The sequence below is a fragment of the Balearica regulorum genome, chromosome 18 (assembly GCF_011004875.1).
Source record: "Balearica regulorum gibbericeps isolate bBalReg1 chromosome 18, bBalReg1.pri, whole genome shotgun sequence".
NCBI classification, from domain to species: Eukaryota; Metazoa; Chordata; class Aves; order Gruiformes; family Gruidae; genus Balearica; species Balearica regulorum.
In genome coordinates, this window is record NC_046201.1 from 8097808 (window position 1) to 8109866 (window position 12059).

General features: G+C 45.1%; 1 protein-coding gene across 4 annotated transcripts in view; it reads right to left on the minus strand.

Annotated features, from left to right (window-relative positions):
• Positions 1-809: 809 nt before the first annotated feature.
• The window catches only part of RECQL5 (RecQ like helicase 5), a 39476-nt gene continuing 28226 nt past the window's right edge, over positions 810-12059 (minus strand). For 2 of the 4 annotated variants that reach the window (XM_075770375.1, XM_075770376.1), the window contains exons 9-20: positions 9759-9986; positions 8192-8291; positions 7652-7688; positions 6854-6912; positions 6630-6706; positions 6027-6120; positions 5417-5557; positions 4279-4949; positions 3981-4059; positions 2784-3035; positions 2192-2264; positions 810-2068 (exon numbers count right to left, since the gene is read on the minus strand). In XM_075770375.1, the coding sequence (XP_075626490.1) occupies positions 1968-2068; positions 2192-2264; positions 2784-3035; positions 3981-4059; positions 4279-4949; positions 5417-5557; positions 6027-6120; positions 6630-6706; positions 6854-6912; positions 7652-7688; positions 8192-8291; positions 9759-9986 (1912 nt within the window). In that variant the 3' untranslated portion in view covers positions 810-1967. Of the gene's footprint in view, positions 2090-2191; positions 2265-2783; positions 3036-3980; positions 4060-4278; positions 4950-5416; positions 5558-6026; positions 6121-6629; positions 6707-6853; positions 6913-7651; positions 7689-8191; positions 8292-9758; positions 9987-12059 lie in introns of all 4 variants that reach the window. The other 2 variants (XM_075770373.1, XM_075770374.1) reach the window with 1 other exon arrangement.

Below are 12059 nucleotides of genomic sequence, written 5' to 3' on the forward strand. Positions count from 1 at the left end.
GTCACTGTTGGCTGGGAATATGGTAGATCTGAGGGTGCTCAATGCAAGCCATGATGCACAGCTAGCTGCTTGCATCTTCCCCTTCAGGAACTTCTCTTCGCTTGCTGTGGCCTGTGAGGTCTTAGCTGAAGCATGTTACGTTCTCCCCCTTCAGCAGTGCTACAGTGACATGAAAGAAAGAGAGAAGATCTCTGAAGATGAACTTACCCTTATTCCCCTTCTCCTTCTCCGCGCTTTTGCTGCCTTACATAGAAGCAAAACTGATTTGGTTAGAAATACCCATGTTGTGACAAAGCACTTTGTCACGCAACCCCATGCCTTATTGCTCTTTCCGGAGCCCCCGATTTAGAAGAGAAACAAAGCATTTCTGAGAAGTTTACCCAGAGAGCAGCTGAACTCTATAAGGACTGAACTCTGGAGACATAGTACCCCCACTTAAGCGGCTGACGAAACAGAATTTTTAATAGGAAGGTAAAATAGAAGCCAGCAGGCAACAGCTGAAAAATACTTCTGTTGTGTAAAAGGCTTCTCGTAAAGCCCTTTGTCCTTCAGTGAGCAGAGCAAGCTGAAGATGAAAGTGACTCTCCAAGCATTTCTCCTAGCTGGAGAAGTCCTGCAGCTATAAGGGGTTGGAGGTGTCTGCTGGCACATGCTTCCCATCCATCCCATCCCAGACTTGCATTTATTAGCTGTCTGTTTAGATAAGAAATGAGCTTTCATGTCTATGTTCACAGTGATGGAGTCTTAATGTATCTTATACCAGCCTGTATGACTAATTGGTAAGACAAAGCTTTCAAGAAGAGTCCACAGCAGCTGTAACATTGTTTTATTGTCAGTTCCACACATACCCTTCAGTACATTTAAAAAAAAAAAAAAACATCTGTTGAGTACAGTGATCCAAAAGCTTGTTTGATGGCCCCTCAGGCTGCAGATTCCTCTAGCAGCACTAGTGTCTGAGGCCACCGGCCTCCATAGGCATGGAACAAAGGCAGAACCAAACAAGAACCCAACAAAAACCCAACAGGAAGGACCTGTGCCTGGAAATCAGGTTATTTCAAGCCCACCGATACCTTAAGGTTCAGGTCCTTATATAAATATAGCAGCAGAGGCACCACAGCGTCAATTTGAAGGGCCACAGCAGTGCCTTAACTAGTTGCAACAGCAGCATTGCCCTCTGTATTGCCGACTGTGGGTGAGGCACAGGGAGCAAATATGGCTTTAGGGGTAACAAGCAAATATCGGAAAAGTGTCAGCAACCTTGGTGCCGCTATTGGAGAGGTTAATACTGAAAGAGCATCACCACTTAAGTTAAAGGGCAGGGAGAACTAGACAAAGTTAAAAAAAAAAGTTAAGATTAAAAGAAAAAGAATCCAAGTTTCTCTACCTTCAGAAAGTAGGCATTGCCTGCATGGTAAAAACAAAACGCTCCCCTCCTGCCCTTCAAGGGAAAACATTCCTTCCGGGAACTCAACCATCAAGTTCATCATTGGCAGCCCTGAGCAAAGCACGTGAACTTGTAGCGTAAGGCTTCTATTGGTAACACTAAAATAAGAACTAAGAGATGAGGGAGCAAGGGGAGGAGCCATCTAGGAAGCAAGATGCCATCCCAAAGCAGAGTCCCAGCTGGAAAGTCTGAGCCCTTCCCAGATAGCTGCAGGGAGTAGAGGTTGGAGACACTGCAGAACATCTGAGGCAGCAGCCCCTAACCTACACAGCAGATGCAGACTTCACACCTCTTGCCAAAAGGTACCAGAGGGCTTCAGTGCCCTGGCTACTGGAGAAACTCTCCGTAAGTTCACAGAAACTGGTTCCTGGAAGTGCACATCACTAAGGACAGAAGTAAGCAAAAATGCAGTTGGAAAAGCAAGCTCACTTCTGCAGTTTCACAAAACCCTCCATGGCTGAGTTCTTCAAGATTCCCTGGTCCCACTTCTGGAGGAAAGAAAATAGCCAACACGATGCAAGGATCAGCTCTCTGAGCTCTGCAGCTCCTGCCAGTCTGTCTCGCTCTCACACCTGACCCTTGTTTTGAAAAACTCCTTGATGAGCCTCTGTGCTTCCTCTTTCACTGCAAGAGAGGAAGCACCACCTTTGAGATGATACTTAAGAATCTGCCCCCTCTAAAGACATTAATCCATTGAGCATCAAAAGAACCCAAGATTCTTGGTGCTCTCCCCAGCTGCCAACTCACCAGTCTTGCAGGCAGGGTTCTGCTCTTCAGCCAGTAAGTGAGACAGGTGCCGTGCAAACCCCTTAAATAGATTCTGCAGAATTGGGGAAGATAAAGAGCAGAAAGCAGACATCAGTTACCCCACCAGACTGTTCCCACATTCGTCTTGCCCTTAGCACAGGCTGGCTCTAGCACAAACCATTCAGATTTAGACTACAGGAGCATTGCAAACCTGCAAATACATCCAACCCTGCAGTGCTGGAGAAGCACATGCACACATACACACTGCCTTACATCACGTAAACTACACCAGAATTGCACCTGTTCTGTTGCTGATCCACAGGCAGGAGTTCTTACAAACTTACTGGAGTTTAGTGGAAAAACATGAACAATCAAACAAGTGTGGAACCAACATGATACCACTCTAAATCACACACAAATGCTTTCTTGGGAGAGGTGAGTTGCTGCACCTGGCGACACTAAAACAGCACATACCAAGACGTGACATGGAAATGAAATGTGGTACCCAGATCATCTTCCCCTTCTTAGAGCCCCAGATCACCAGGGAGATACATTCTCCTTCTGCTAGAGAGGGTCTTGAGCTGTGCCCTACCTTGGAAGCAAACTTGCCACCTTTGTAGAATGGGGTCAAATATTTGACAACGATGTCTGCTGTCTCTTTGAGGGACATGCCTTTGGTCACCGGCTGTATGGTCTTGCTGGTTCCTTCTTTATCACACTGTGACAAGTTTGGATCAAAAGTCACCTTCTTCTTTGTCAGACCAACACTTTTGCTTTCTGGCTGGGACAGAATAGAAGATTTTGCCACTGTCCGTAACCGCTTTGTTGCAGGACTTTCCATATCCTGGAGACAGGACAGAAGAAAACCAAAACCACCAATTCCTGTGGCAGCATTACACTTCCAAGCAGCCACTACCTTCTGAGAACAGGAATTTTTGCAGCATCCTGCAGGCTCTCCCTATAGTGAATACCATGCAAGAACCCACGCAACCCATTTTGCTGTGCAGACATAGTACTCTGTTTCCCACACAAAGGGCTTTGAGAAAAACCTGTTAAGACTACCACATTTAGAATTACCCTATGCTCTTATTAGGGCAGCTAATTGCTATATTATTTTTTATTTTTTATATATATATATATAAAAATATATTATTGCCCCATCCGATACAGCAAAAACTGACAGGAAAAGATTTCCCAGGATGTCTGCTGAGAATACACCCCTCAGGAAAAATCAACCACTTCAGGAGTGCCACACTCCTGTTCAATTGGAAAGAGCAAGAAGAAAACTGCACTGCTGTAGAGACAGCTACCAGGCAGTCTCAGGTGCCAAATGCAGAACCAGAGGCCGAATGGCAAGGAAGGCTGTGAGCATGGTTTGTTGCTGAGTGGTTCTGTGCATCACTGGCCTCTGGTTGCTCCTCTGACTTGAGAAAGCAGCTTGCTCATTATAGTTAGTTACAGAGCTAGAGGGGATGGAGAGACTCATTCCAGGCAAGTCATCAGCAACGGGTACAGTCACATGCATTGCAGAGAAGAGAAAACAAAGTGGAGTGGAGGGGAAGCTTTCCGCTGCACTCTGAGTTGCTGCACAGGCCCAGCAGGCGGCAGGAGGACACCAGGAGTGCAATGCAACTCTAGTTCTCCTCTCTGCTGCCATTGCACCTGGGCCCTCCCCAGATAAATAACGCTATCAGGTGAAGTTCAGACTGGGAGCATCACTCCCAGAGAGAAACTTGGCACAAGATCAGCAGAAGAAATAAGAGGAAATTAACATCCATTAAAGTCTTACCTCATCTGATCCTGGTCGCTTCCCACACTCACCTTCCCCAACAACAGTTAGCTCAGTTTCTGTGACATTTTCAGCAACACTAGTAGGAAGAGTGGAGAGAAGGCAAATTTTTATCATTCCATAGTGAAAATATTACTGCATTCACTGTCAGTGTCCACGAGACTCTCCATGGTAAAGCAAGAGTCTCCCTCACCACCCTAGAGATCTAACGTGGATTCCCAATTTCCAGGACAAGGCTGATGGGGCTCTGCAGCTCATTAACAGGGCAACACAGGGAGCAGAGAGGCAAAAATGTTACCTGGATTTTACATCGATTTCTTCCTGAAGGAGCTCAGATTCAGCAGCCTGCTGGGTCTTAAAATCCTCCTCTCCCTCAGTCAACGTTACTTCTGTTTCTCTCAGCTCTACAGTCTCTGCCAGGGAATGTCCAGTCACATCTTCTCCAGAAACATCTTTGTTTTCCTGAGGTATTGATTTCTCTTGACACATGCTTTGAGAAGAAACCTGAGGTAGTGTGCTTACAGAACAGCCATCTTCCTTTGCTGAGCTGCAACTTTTGGCTTTAGACCCACCTTTGGGGAGGGAAAAGAATTTGGAAATATCCTGCGATTCTTTTTTGGCCGCTTCTGCAAGCATTTGTTGCTTCTTGCTAGGTTTGGACTTCTTAGTAGGGCTGTCCCAAAGGGCAGCTTTTGTGTCTGGGCTGGGTTGCTGTCCCTTCTTTTCAGGAAGGAGTACTTCTCTCCCAGCACTCTCACACATTGCTTTGGTCGCTATTTCTTTCTTCTGGTGATCAGGGTTTCTGGTGTCCACTTCCAGACTGCAGTTGCTGTTGTCTTGCCCATTTGGACAATCTACTTTTATGACAGGCTTTGCATCACTCTCCTCCTGGATCTTCAGCAGTTCTGAAGCTGTCTGGAACAAGCTGGATTTCTTTGGAAATCCGGCTCCCACACGCTTAGGTTTGAACTAGGGAGAAAGGAAGAAGTAGTAGTTTTGGATGTGTGAGCATTAAAGAAGCCCTGCGTAGAGAACTCTGAAAGGAGCTAAGCTTCTGTACACAACCACCAGTGTGTACAGCAGTAAGCTGGGGAAGGCTCTAAAATTGACTCATTATCATAACCATCAACTGAGACACCAGGGAAATGGATTAGGTTAAAGTCACAGGCCTGCAGTAAGGAAACTGACAGCATCCTTGGTTAGAGCAAGATGAGAAAATCTTATTTGATGTATGGCCTGCACATAAATTGTATTCACTAGTAGGAACCAGCATGACTAGTTGATCTCACTCCAAAATCAAAGGACAGACAGGGAAAGCAAAACCAATTGAAATATACAGCTATGGCCCCACAAAGAGCTTAAAATAAAAATTATAAGAAAGCTGATAGACAGAATGCACCATTCCCTCCTTGTCTATCGCATCTGTACTCACTCACCGAGTAAACCTGGGATGCAGGGAGGAAGTCCTCTTCTGCTGGAGACCCAGATTTTGTTTCCAAGTTGCTGTTGCCACCGGTTCTGGACCCAAAGACTGAGAACAACTCTCCTTGCTTTGAGGCTTTATTGATTTCTGCTACCTGAAAAGGGAACATAAATATTCTGTAGTGTACAGAAATCTATGCATGCTGCCTTTGTACATACAAAAAGGCATAGTGGCAAAGCAAATGTCTCTCCAGGGGAGAGACACCTATCTCAAGAACAGAAACATCTTCAAAGAGAATTATGGCAACCAGCTAACCTAAACCAAGGCTCGTCTGTCAGTGACAGTCTGAGAAACTCCCCATTTCCTTTATTGCCAGACCTAGGGGATATCTGAATAAGCTTGCACTGGTATGTACATTTCCAAAGCCTGTAAAGCCAACAAAGATGTGAAATCAACACGATTCTGGGCCCTCCTGGAAACAAAAATCAAGAAGAAAGATTTGGAAGACATCCAAGGCAAAGCAGAGCTTCTCCTTCATCTTTCCCACGCAAACTCTACGCTATTTCCCCTCAAACTGAGGCCACACCATGTTCAAGGGAACAACAGCAGACATATGGCCCTACCTTCTTTAGCACAGTTGCCTTGTAGGAGTTAGCCATTTTACTGGTTCGGAAAGCCTCATACTCCAGGTCCACAGCACAGGCATGCGGGTCTGACCTGTAACACAGGCTGGGGTGATTTCTGGCAAGACACACTTCTGTATTTGCAAAGAGAACACTAATGCTTAAGCATCTCCCAGAAAGTACAAAATTCACTCTCCCTGGTGCAAGAATAAGTGATAACTTCCAATTAAGTCCTAAGGCATGCATGGGGAATTGCTGGAGAACGGAAAGGGTGGTGAAAGCAGTTTTAAATCCAAGTTTACTTGTCCAGTTGCTCAGTTTGAGAAGTACACTATCCCCACCTTGTGGGACAGGGAAGAATTGCGACTCCTAGGATCAAGCTGATTTAGCAGACTCGTTTAGCAGGAATCCTCTTATCTGATCCTGAACATCACTACAAGAACGATGCCGTTAAGTGAAAACTACATCCTTGGACCAAATAAACAAATAAACCAAATAACTTAAAAAGGCATTCCCTGAGAGTGGTAATTTTGTTCAGGAAAGAGCAAGCCCTGTGTTAAACGACTCAATATGCTACCCCTTGTCTCTCATCTAATCTCATACCCTTTGCCTCCTGCTGCTGGAACATTTTGATTGATGCTCAAAGCTTCTTCCAGCATCTTCAAGCAGTGTTCCCGTCCCTAGGAAACATTGGATACTCAGACATGCTCTACAGAAGTCATACTGCCCCTTGGACTTCCATCCCTGAAGGAGTAAGGACAGGGCAGGCAGAATCTTGGTTGTTCTTTGCAAGTCAACAAGACTGAATGTTAACCAGCCCGTCTTACCTTCACTGTGAGCTTAGAGATTCTCCTGCTGGAGGCATCCTTCAAGGGGCAGTCTGCACCTACCACAGAAGAGGCATTTGGAAAAAGGTATGATAGCAGGGCTGGGGCTGACGGAGAACATCTCAACTGTCACTGCCTGGCATGCTCCTCCCTGCATAGTCACCCTTTTTACCTGGAGAAGCAACAAACTCCAAAAGAGCTGGCAGAAGCCAAAGTGAGATTTTTCTCTCTGGATGAGAACATCTACTTTGCTAGTTTATGACTAACAGATTTCCAAAACCTCTCCTACTTCAGGAAACCCTTTCTCAAGGAATCTCAGCTCTTAGGAAACGCAACTCTTTTCTGCTCCCCACAATACCAACCAAAATAAAGAGAGGCTGAATAGAGTTAACATGACCTACCAGGTATTCTTTTACAATAGCGTAAGAACTGTGTTACTAGCCAGGGCCTCAAGTAGCGCAGTTATAAATGATGAAGTTTTTCAACAGTTTCCTTATAGCCCAATTACATACTGCTGCATAAACACTGCAGAAATAGCCTACAAAGTCAGGTTAGACAGTGTTTTCCTTCTCTCTTGCTTATTTGGAAAAGTTGTTCAGAAAGATGCATTCCACATCTTCACCCCAACCAAAGCTAAGCTCTGATCCATCTCCTGCAGCCAAGCTTTCACGGCCAAAAGCCTAACCCCTGTGCCTAGGGATTGATCAGTGTTGATGCTATACAAATTACACGCAGCTGCAAAATACAAGACTTTCTTCTCCCAAAGAAAACCCACTATAAATCAAAGAAGATATTTACTTGGAGGAACAAAATCTTCCTTTTCTGGTTCTTTGCCCTGAAAGAAAACAAAGATCAATCAAATATTTCCATTCCTGCAACCCACATGCAGGTCTAGAAGCACAAAATATTTTATACCCCTGCTCCAGGGAAAATTAATGCTGAAGTTACAAAAGTACTATGAAGGCACCAAAATAGGGGAAAGAAGAGAAAGAATGAGAATCAAAGCCAAAAGTTCACCTTTGCTATACAAATACACAAGAGAAGCTGAATGGGGAAATCTGGTTTTACAAATATCAAAGGTATTAAAAACAACAGGATCCTCTTGGTGAGCATCGCAGAGAAATCAGTACATGAATAAGCCGCGTTTCTTCATATTACAGGACTGACCCAGAAAATGGAGAACACAGCAAAAGCAGAGGTACAAAAAGTAAAGAACAGAACAAGCAACAAGCAAGAGATGCAATAATTTACTTTGACTAGTGCCAGGAAGACTTTGCGTGTGTAAGACAAGCTCACAGCAAACAATCTGTGAATCTCTTCCAAATGGTATCAACTCACTTTGCGCAGACTCATCTGCTTTTTGTAGAAGTTGTTCCACTCCCGTTTCCGACTCTCTTCATTGGCTTCATCCCCATTCCCACTGCTTTCTTCATCATACCTGGATAAGGCAGGAAAACAAGAGGAACAAACATTTCTGTAGCTGCAGCATTAACTGGGGGACAGGCTTTGGAAAGCCTAGGTCATCCCAGCATTTACATATGATGATGTATTTCACATCCTTTCTGAATTAGTTTCACTACCATCCCTTAACCTGGACATTAGTGAGTATCCTCCAAAAATTCATGGGATTTGTTAATCCTACGAACTAGTAAGCAGTAGCAGGAACTAGTAGCACATAACTAGTCCTCTGAGAATAGAGGGCTCCATTTCAGCTCTGCCAGCTTCTCCCACGGAGTTGAGTTGTCACTGCCTTGTGTCATGTGCCCCATCTGTCAGTCATTACTGCCCTTGGAGCAGAGATGTCAGAAAGGGAAAAGCATCCATCCCTCACCCTCAGTTATTCACAGACTGTTGTATTAAATGAAATCCCCATCACTAATAAACTGAAATGCAGCAGCTGATTCTCGCCAGAGTAGCCCAAGAGTTTACTGCCACAGCTGTCACAGCCAAAACTTACAGGCTTCACAGATCAGAGCTTTAAGTCCATTGACTATTACAACTTCCAAGGCAAAGCTACAACCATGTTAGGAGAGGCTCAATAAATCAAATGGCAAACAATGGGCTGTACAACAGCACTGGCCGTGTCTTCTCAGGTCCTGAGATCAAACATAGGCTTAGGTCACAAGTATACCAGTTTCCTGCAACTCAGCTGAAGAAGAAAGCTACCAGTCTCAAGCTGTTCAAGGTAAAGCTGGGCCAGCAAACACCACTGCACATCCCGGCAGAGCTTCATGGGCAGCACGGGCAGCAAAACTTGCATCCTGGCAGAGCTGCAAAATCGCTGCATCTCAGCCAGAGAACAAGGAGGAAGACAAGTTGTCATCTCCACACTGCCAAGCATTTTACAGAATTAATTATGTTTCCCACTGCACATCTTCCTTTTGCTGTCAGCCTGATAGGGAAACACTAAAATTTAGCAATCTGCAGAAGCAGCTGGCACTGGCACTTCATTTCATCCTCTGTGATGACCAAGTCCTGCCAGTGGCCCTCCAGCCTGCCGGCCCACAGACAGCCATGCTAAGTCAGGAATGAACTCTGGATCGTGTCATACTTTGCTGTCACGTTGGTTTCAATTTAAACATTTTTGATCCTTGTGACTGTGAACGGGCTGAGCCCAGTTACTGCTTTCAAAAAATTTCAGGCTAGCTTCTTGAACCAATTACATTCTGCAGGGCAATTCTTAGGTCAGTCAAAACAGCTTTTGGCTCTCTGGGACATGAATGTGAACGAGGCTGCCAAAGCGTGTGGAAAATGAAATTCCAGCTCCTGCTGCCAGGAAGTTACAGGAAAATACCACCACACAGAAACATGTGCTGAAAATAGGAGTGGCTGGGCCTGCAGCTGGGAGATGCTCTCTTCTTTCTGACAGCTTCTATGTGCTAAGTTTGAGCTACCAAGTACAGACCTGCTAAAACCTCTGCAACCTCTTCTCCCGCCTTCATACAGCTCTGGGTCATAGCTATCCCAGGAGGAACCTGTGGGCCCAATGCAGGTTTTGCTCCAGCTGTTGGTGCAGCGCTCCAGTGACTCCAGTTGTCTTTTCACTGCCCCTGGGTTCTTGCAGTAATCGCAGCACTTGTTACAAGGTGGGGTGACATCGCCAAAGTACTTCGCTATTGCAGCATGGCGACATCTAGGAAACAAAAGGGAAAGTGATCTGGTAATTATTTTTATTGACAAGATCTCCATCCTCCAAATGCAAGGTGTCTTTTAATAAAGACTTAAGTCTTTGTTTGCAGAGAACACCTATTCCAGCTGGAATCACAGGGATTAAGCCCTGGAGCAGAACTGGGTTTCTGTTTCTGGCACCCTGGTTAAGGTCTCTCTGCCTCCACTTCCCTACATGTAAAACAAAGCATGGCATCAATCTCTTCTGCTAAATGCTTTCAGATCTTTGAGATCTGCAACAGGCACAATGGATGAAATATGCAGTTCTTAATTCTGCATCATTGGCCAAATACATTCCATGTCCAAACAGAATGGCTCTAGGATAAATATATAAAGAAGCCCTGTGGATCCCCACACCTCAGAGTATCTCTGTATATTTCACGGTGGAGAGCTTCTAATTTTATTGTTTGTGGTTTGAAGGTGAACAAATCTACATTTGAAGAAACAGGAATGTAAATTAAGTCACAGAAATAGAGCAGACCGAGGTCACAACAGAGCACTAGTCAGATAATACAGCCTGGGACTCAATCTGCTAACACACGCTTCGGATCAGCAGCTAAATTTCTAGTAGGGTCCTACATCCATGAAAACCAGTCCATTTGCTCATAGAGTATTGCACAATCAGGTCTACCAGGCTTAGCAAACTAGCCATGTGAAGATGATTAGATTCTTCCAGGAATCTCCAAAAGATTTCTGGCAGACATCAGTCTTTTGGGTATGTAAAAAAAAAAAAAAAAAAAGTTTGGTGACAGAGACACGCTTGTTAGTAATACTGGCAGGAAGTAATTTCTCTTCTAGAACATTCCCTGACTTAAACCAGAGAAGACACTGATTTTGCTAGAGAAAGAAGAACCAGGCAGTTACTTTTTTTTTTTTTTTTTTTTTTTAAGAAAGTGGGCAGAGGTGGCCAGTTGTCTCTCAATCAAAACACTGATAGTAGATACACAGAAACACTTATCAGGCATTTAGAGATCAAATCCTGCAGCCAAGCAGCATCAAGGGTTATTTCAGAAGAGAGTTATTTTACTGCAAGGAAGAACAAAGTGGAGATTTTTCTTCTCTAGCAAGGAGCGCCCTATTTGGCTTACTAACTTCATCTGCAAAAAGTGGGTCACAGAGGGGAAAACTAAGAGAGTGAGCACTTCATTTGTTCTTATTACAAACCCTTTAAGGCATGTCTGAAATTGCCAGAGATCTAACAAATCTTCTTAACTTGTATGCATGCGTGTGCGTGTTTGGGGAGGAACATAACTGTATGTCTACCAAAGCATGACAAACCCTGCAAGGGTCTACAGCAGCAGCTGGCTGGCTCATTCCCACGGCCTGAAAGGTTAATTTTTCAAGAGAAGAGCGAGTGAAGCAGCAAAGCAGCAGGTTACAGACTACTGTCGCCAGAGCAATGAAATGTGTGTGCTGAAGTGCGAAGGGCCTGGCGCTGCTCAGGTAAGGAGGGCTGCAACAGGGTGACGCTGCACTGCACGGTCTGGGGCACTGAAAGCTTAGAGAGGGCTACTACAAAGCTGCCTTTATATCCCCCTGCAGAGCTGCACTGACTCACTCTCGTCTTGCGCTCAATGAGCTCCTTTCACATGGTGGGGAAGGGTGGGGGGACCGGGATGGGGACAACACATTCGATCCCCTTGTCCTGCCTTTCCAAAAGAACTACTGGCGCTGCCTGTCCTGCCAATGCAACGTGACTATAGAAATGCCAGCGAGCTGCAAGTCAGCTTTTTGTTTCCCCAAAAGAAAACAGGCAGGCATTCTCATTAGTCCATGTCTCTTTCTCTCACATGCACTGATCTGTATTAGAGTTAACCGAGGCATACAGTAATGGTCAAGCCCTCTCCTCACTCCTACAGCCTAGTCACCAGGCTTACACTGGGGAGGGACATCCATACACACCTCTGTCCCTCAATGCAAACAAGAGAGATGCCCCAAGGGAAGGCTTTGGTGGAAGCAGAGATCAGCTCTGAAGTTGCTGGAATTGACAGTTTTGGTTTCTAACTCATCAGGCTTGTAAAGCCAAGCCCCTTCCACC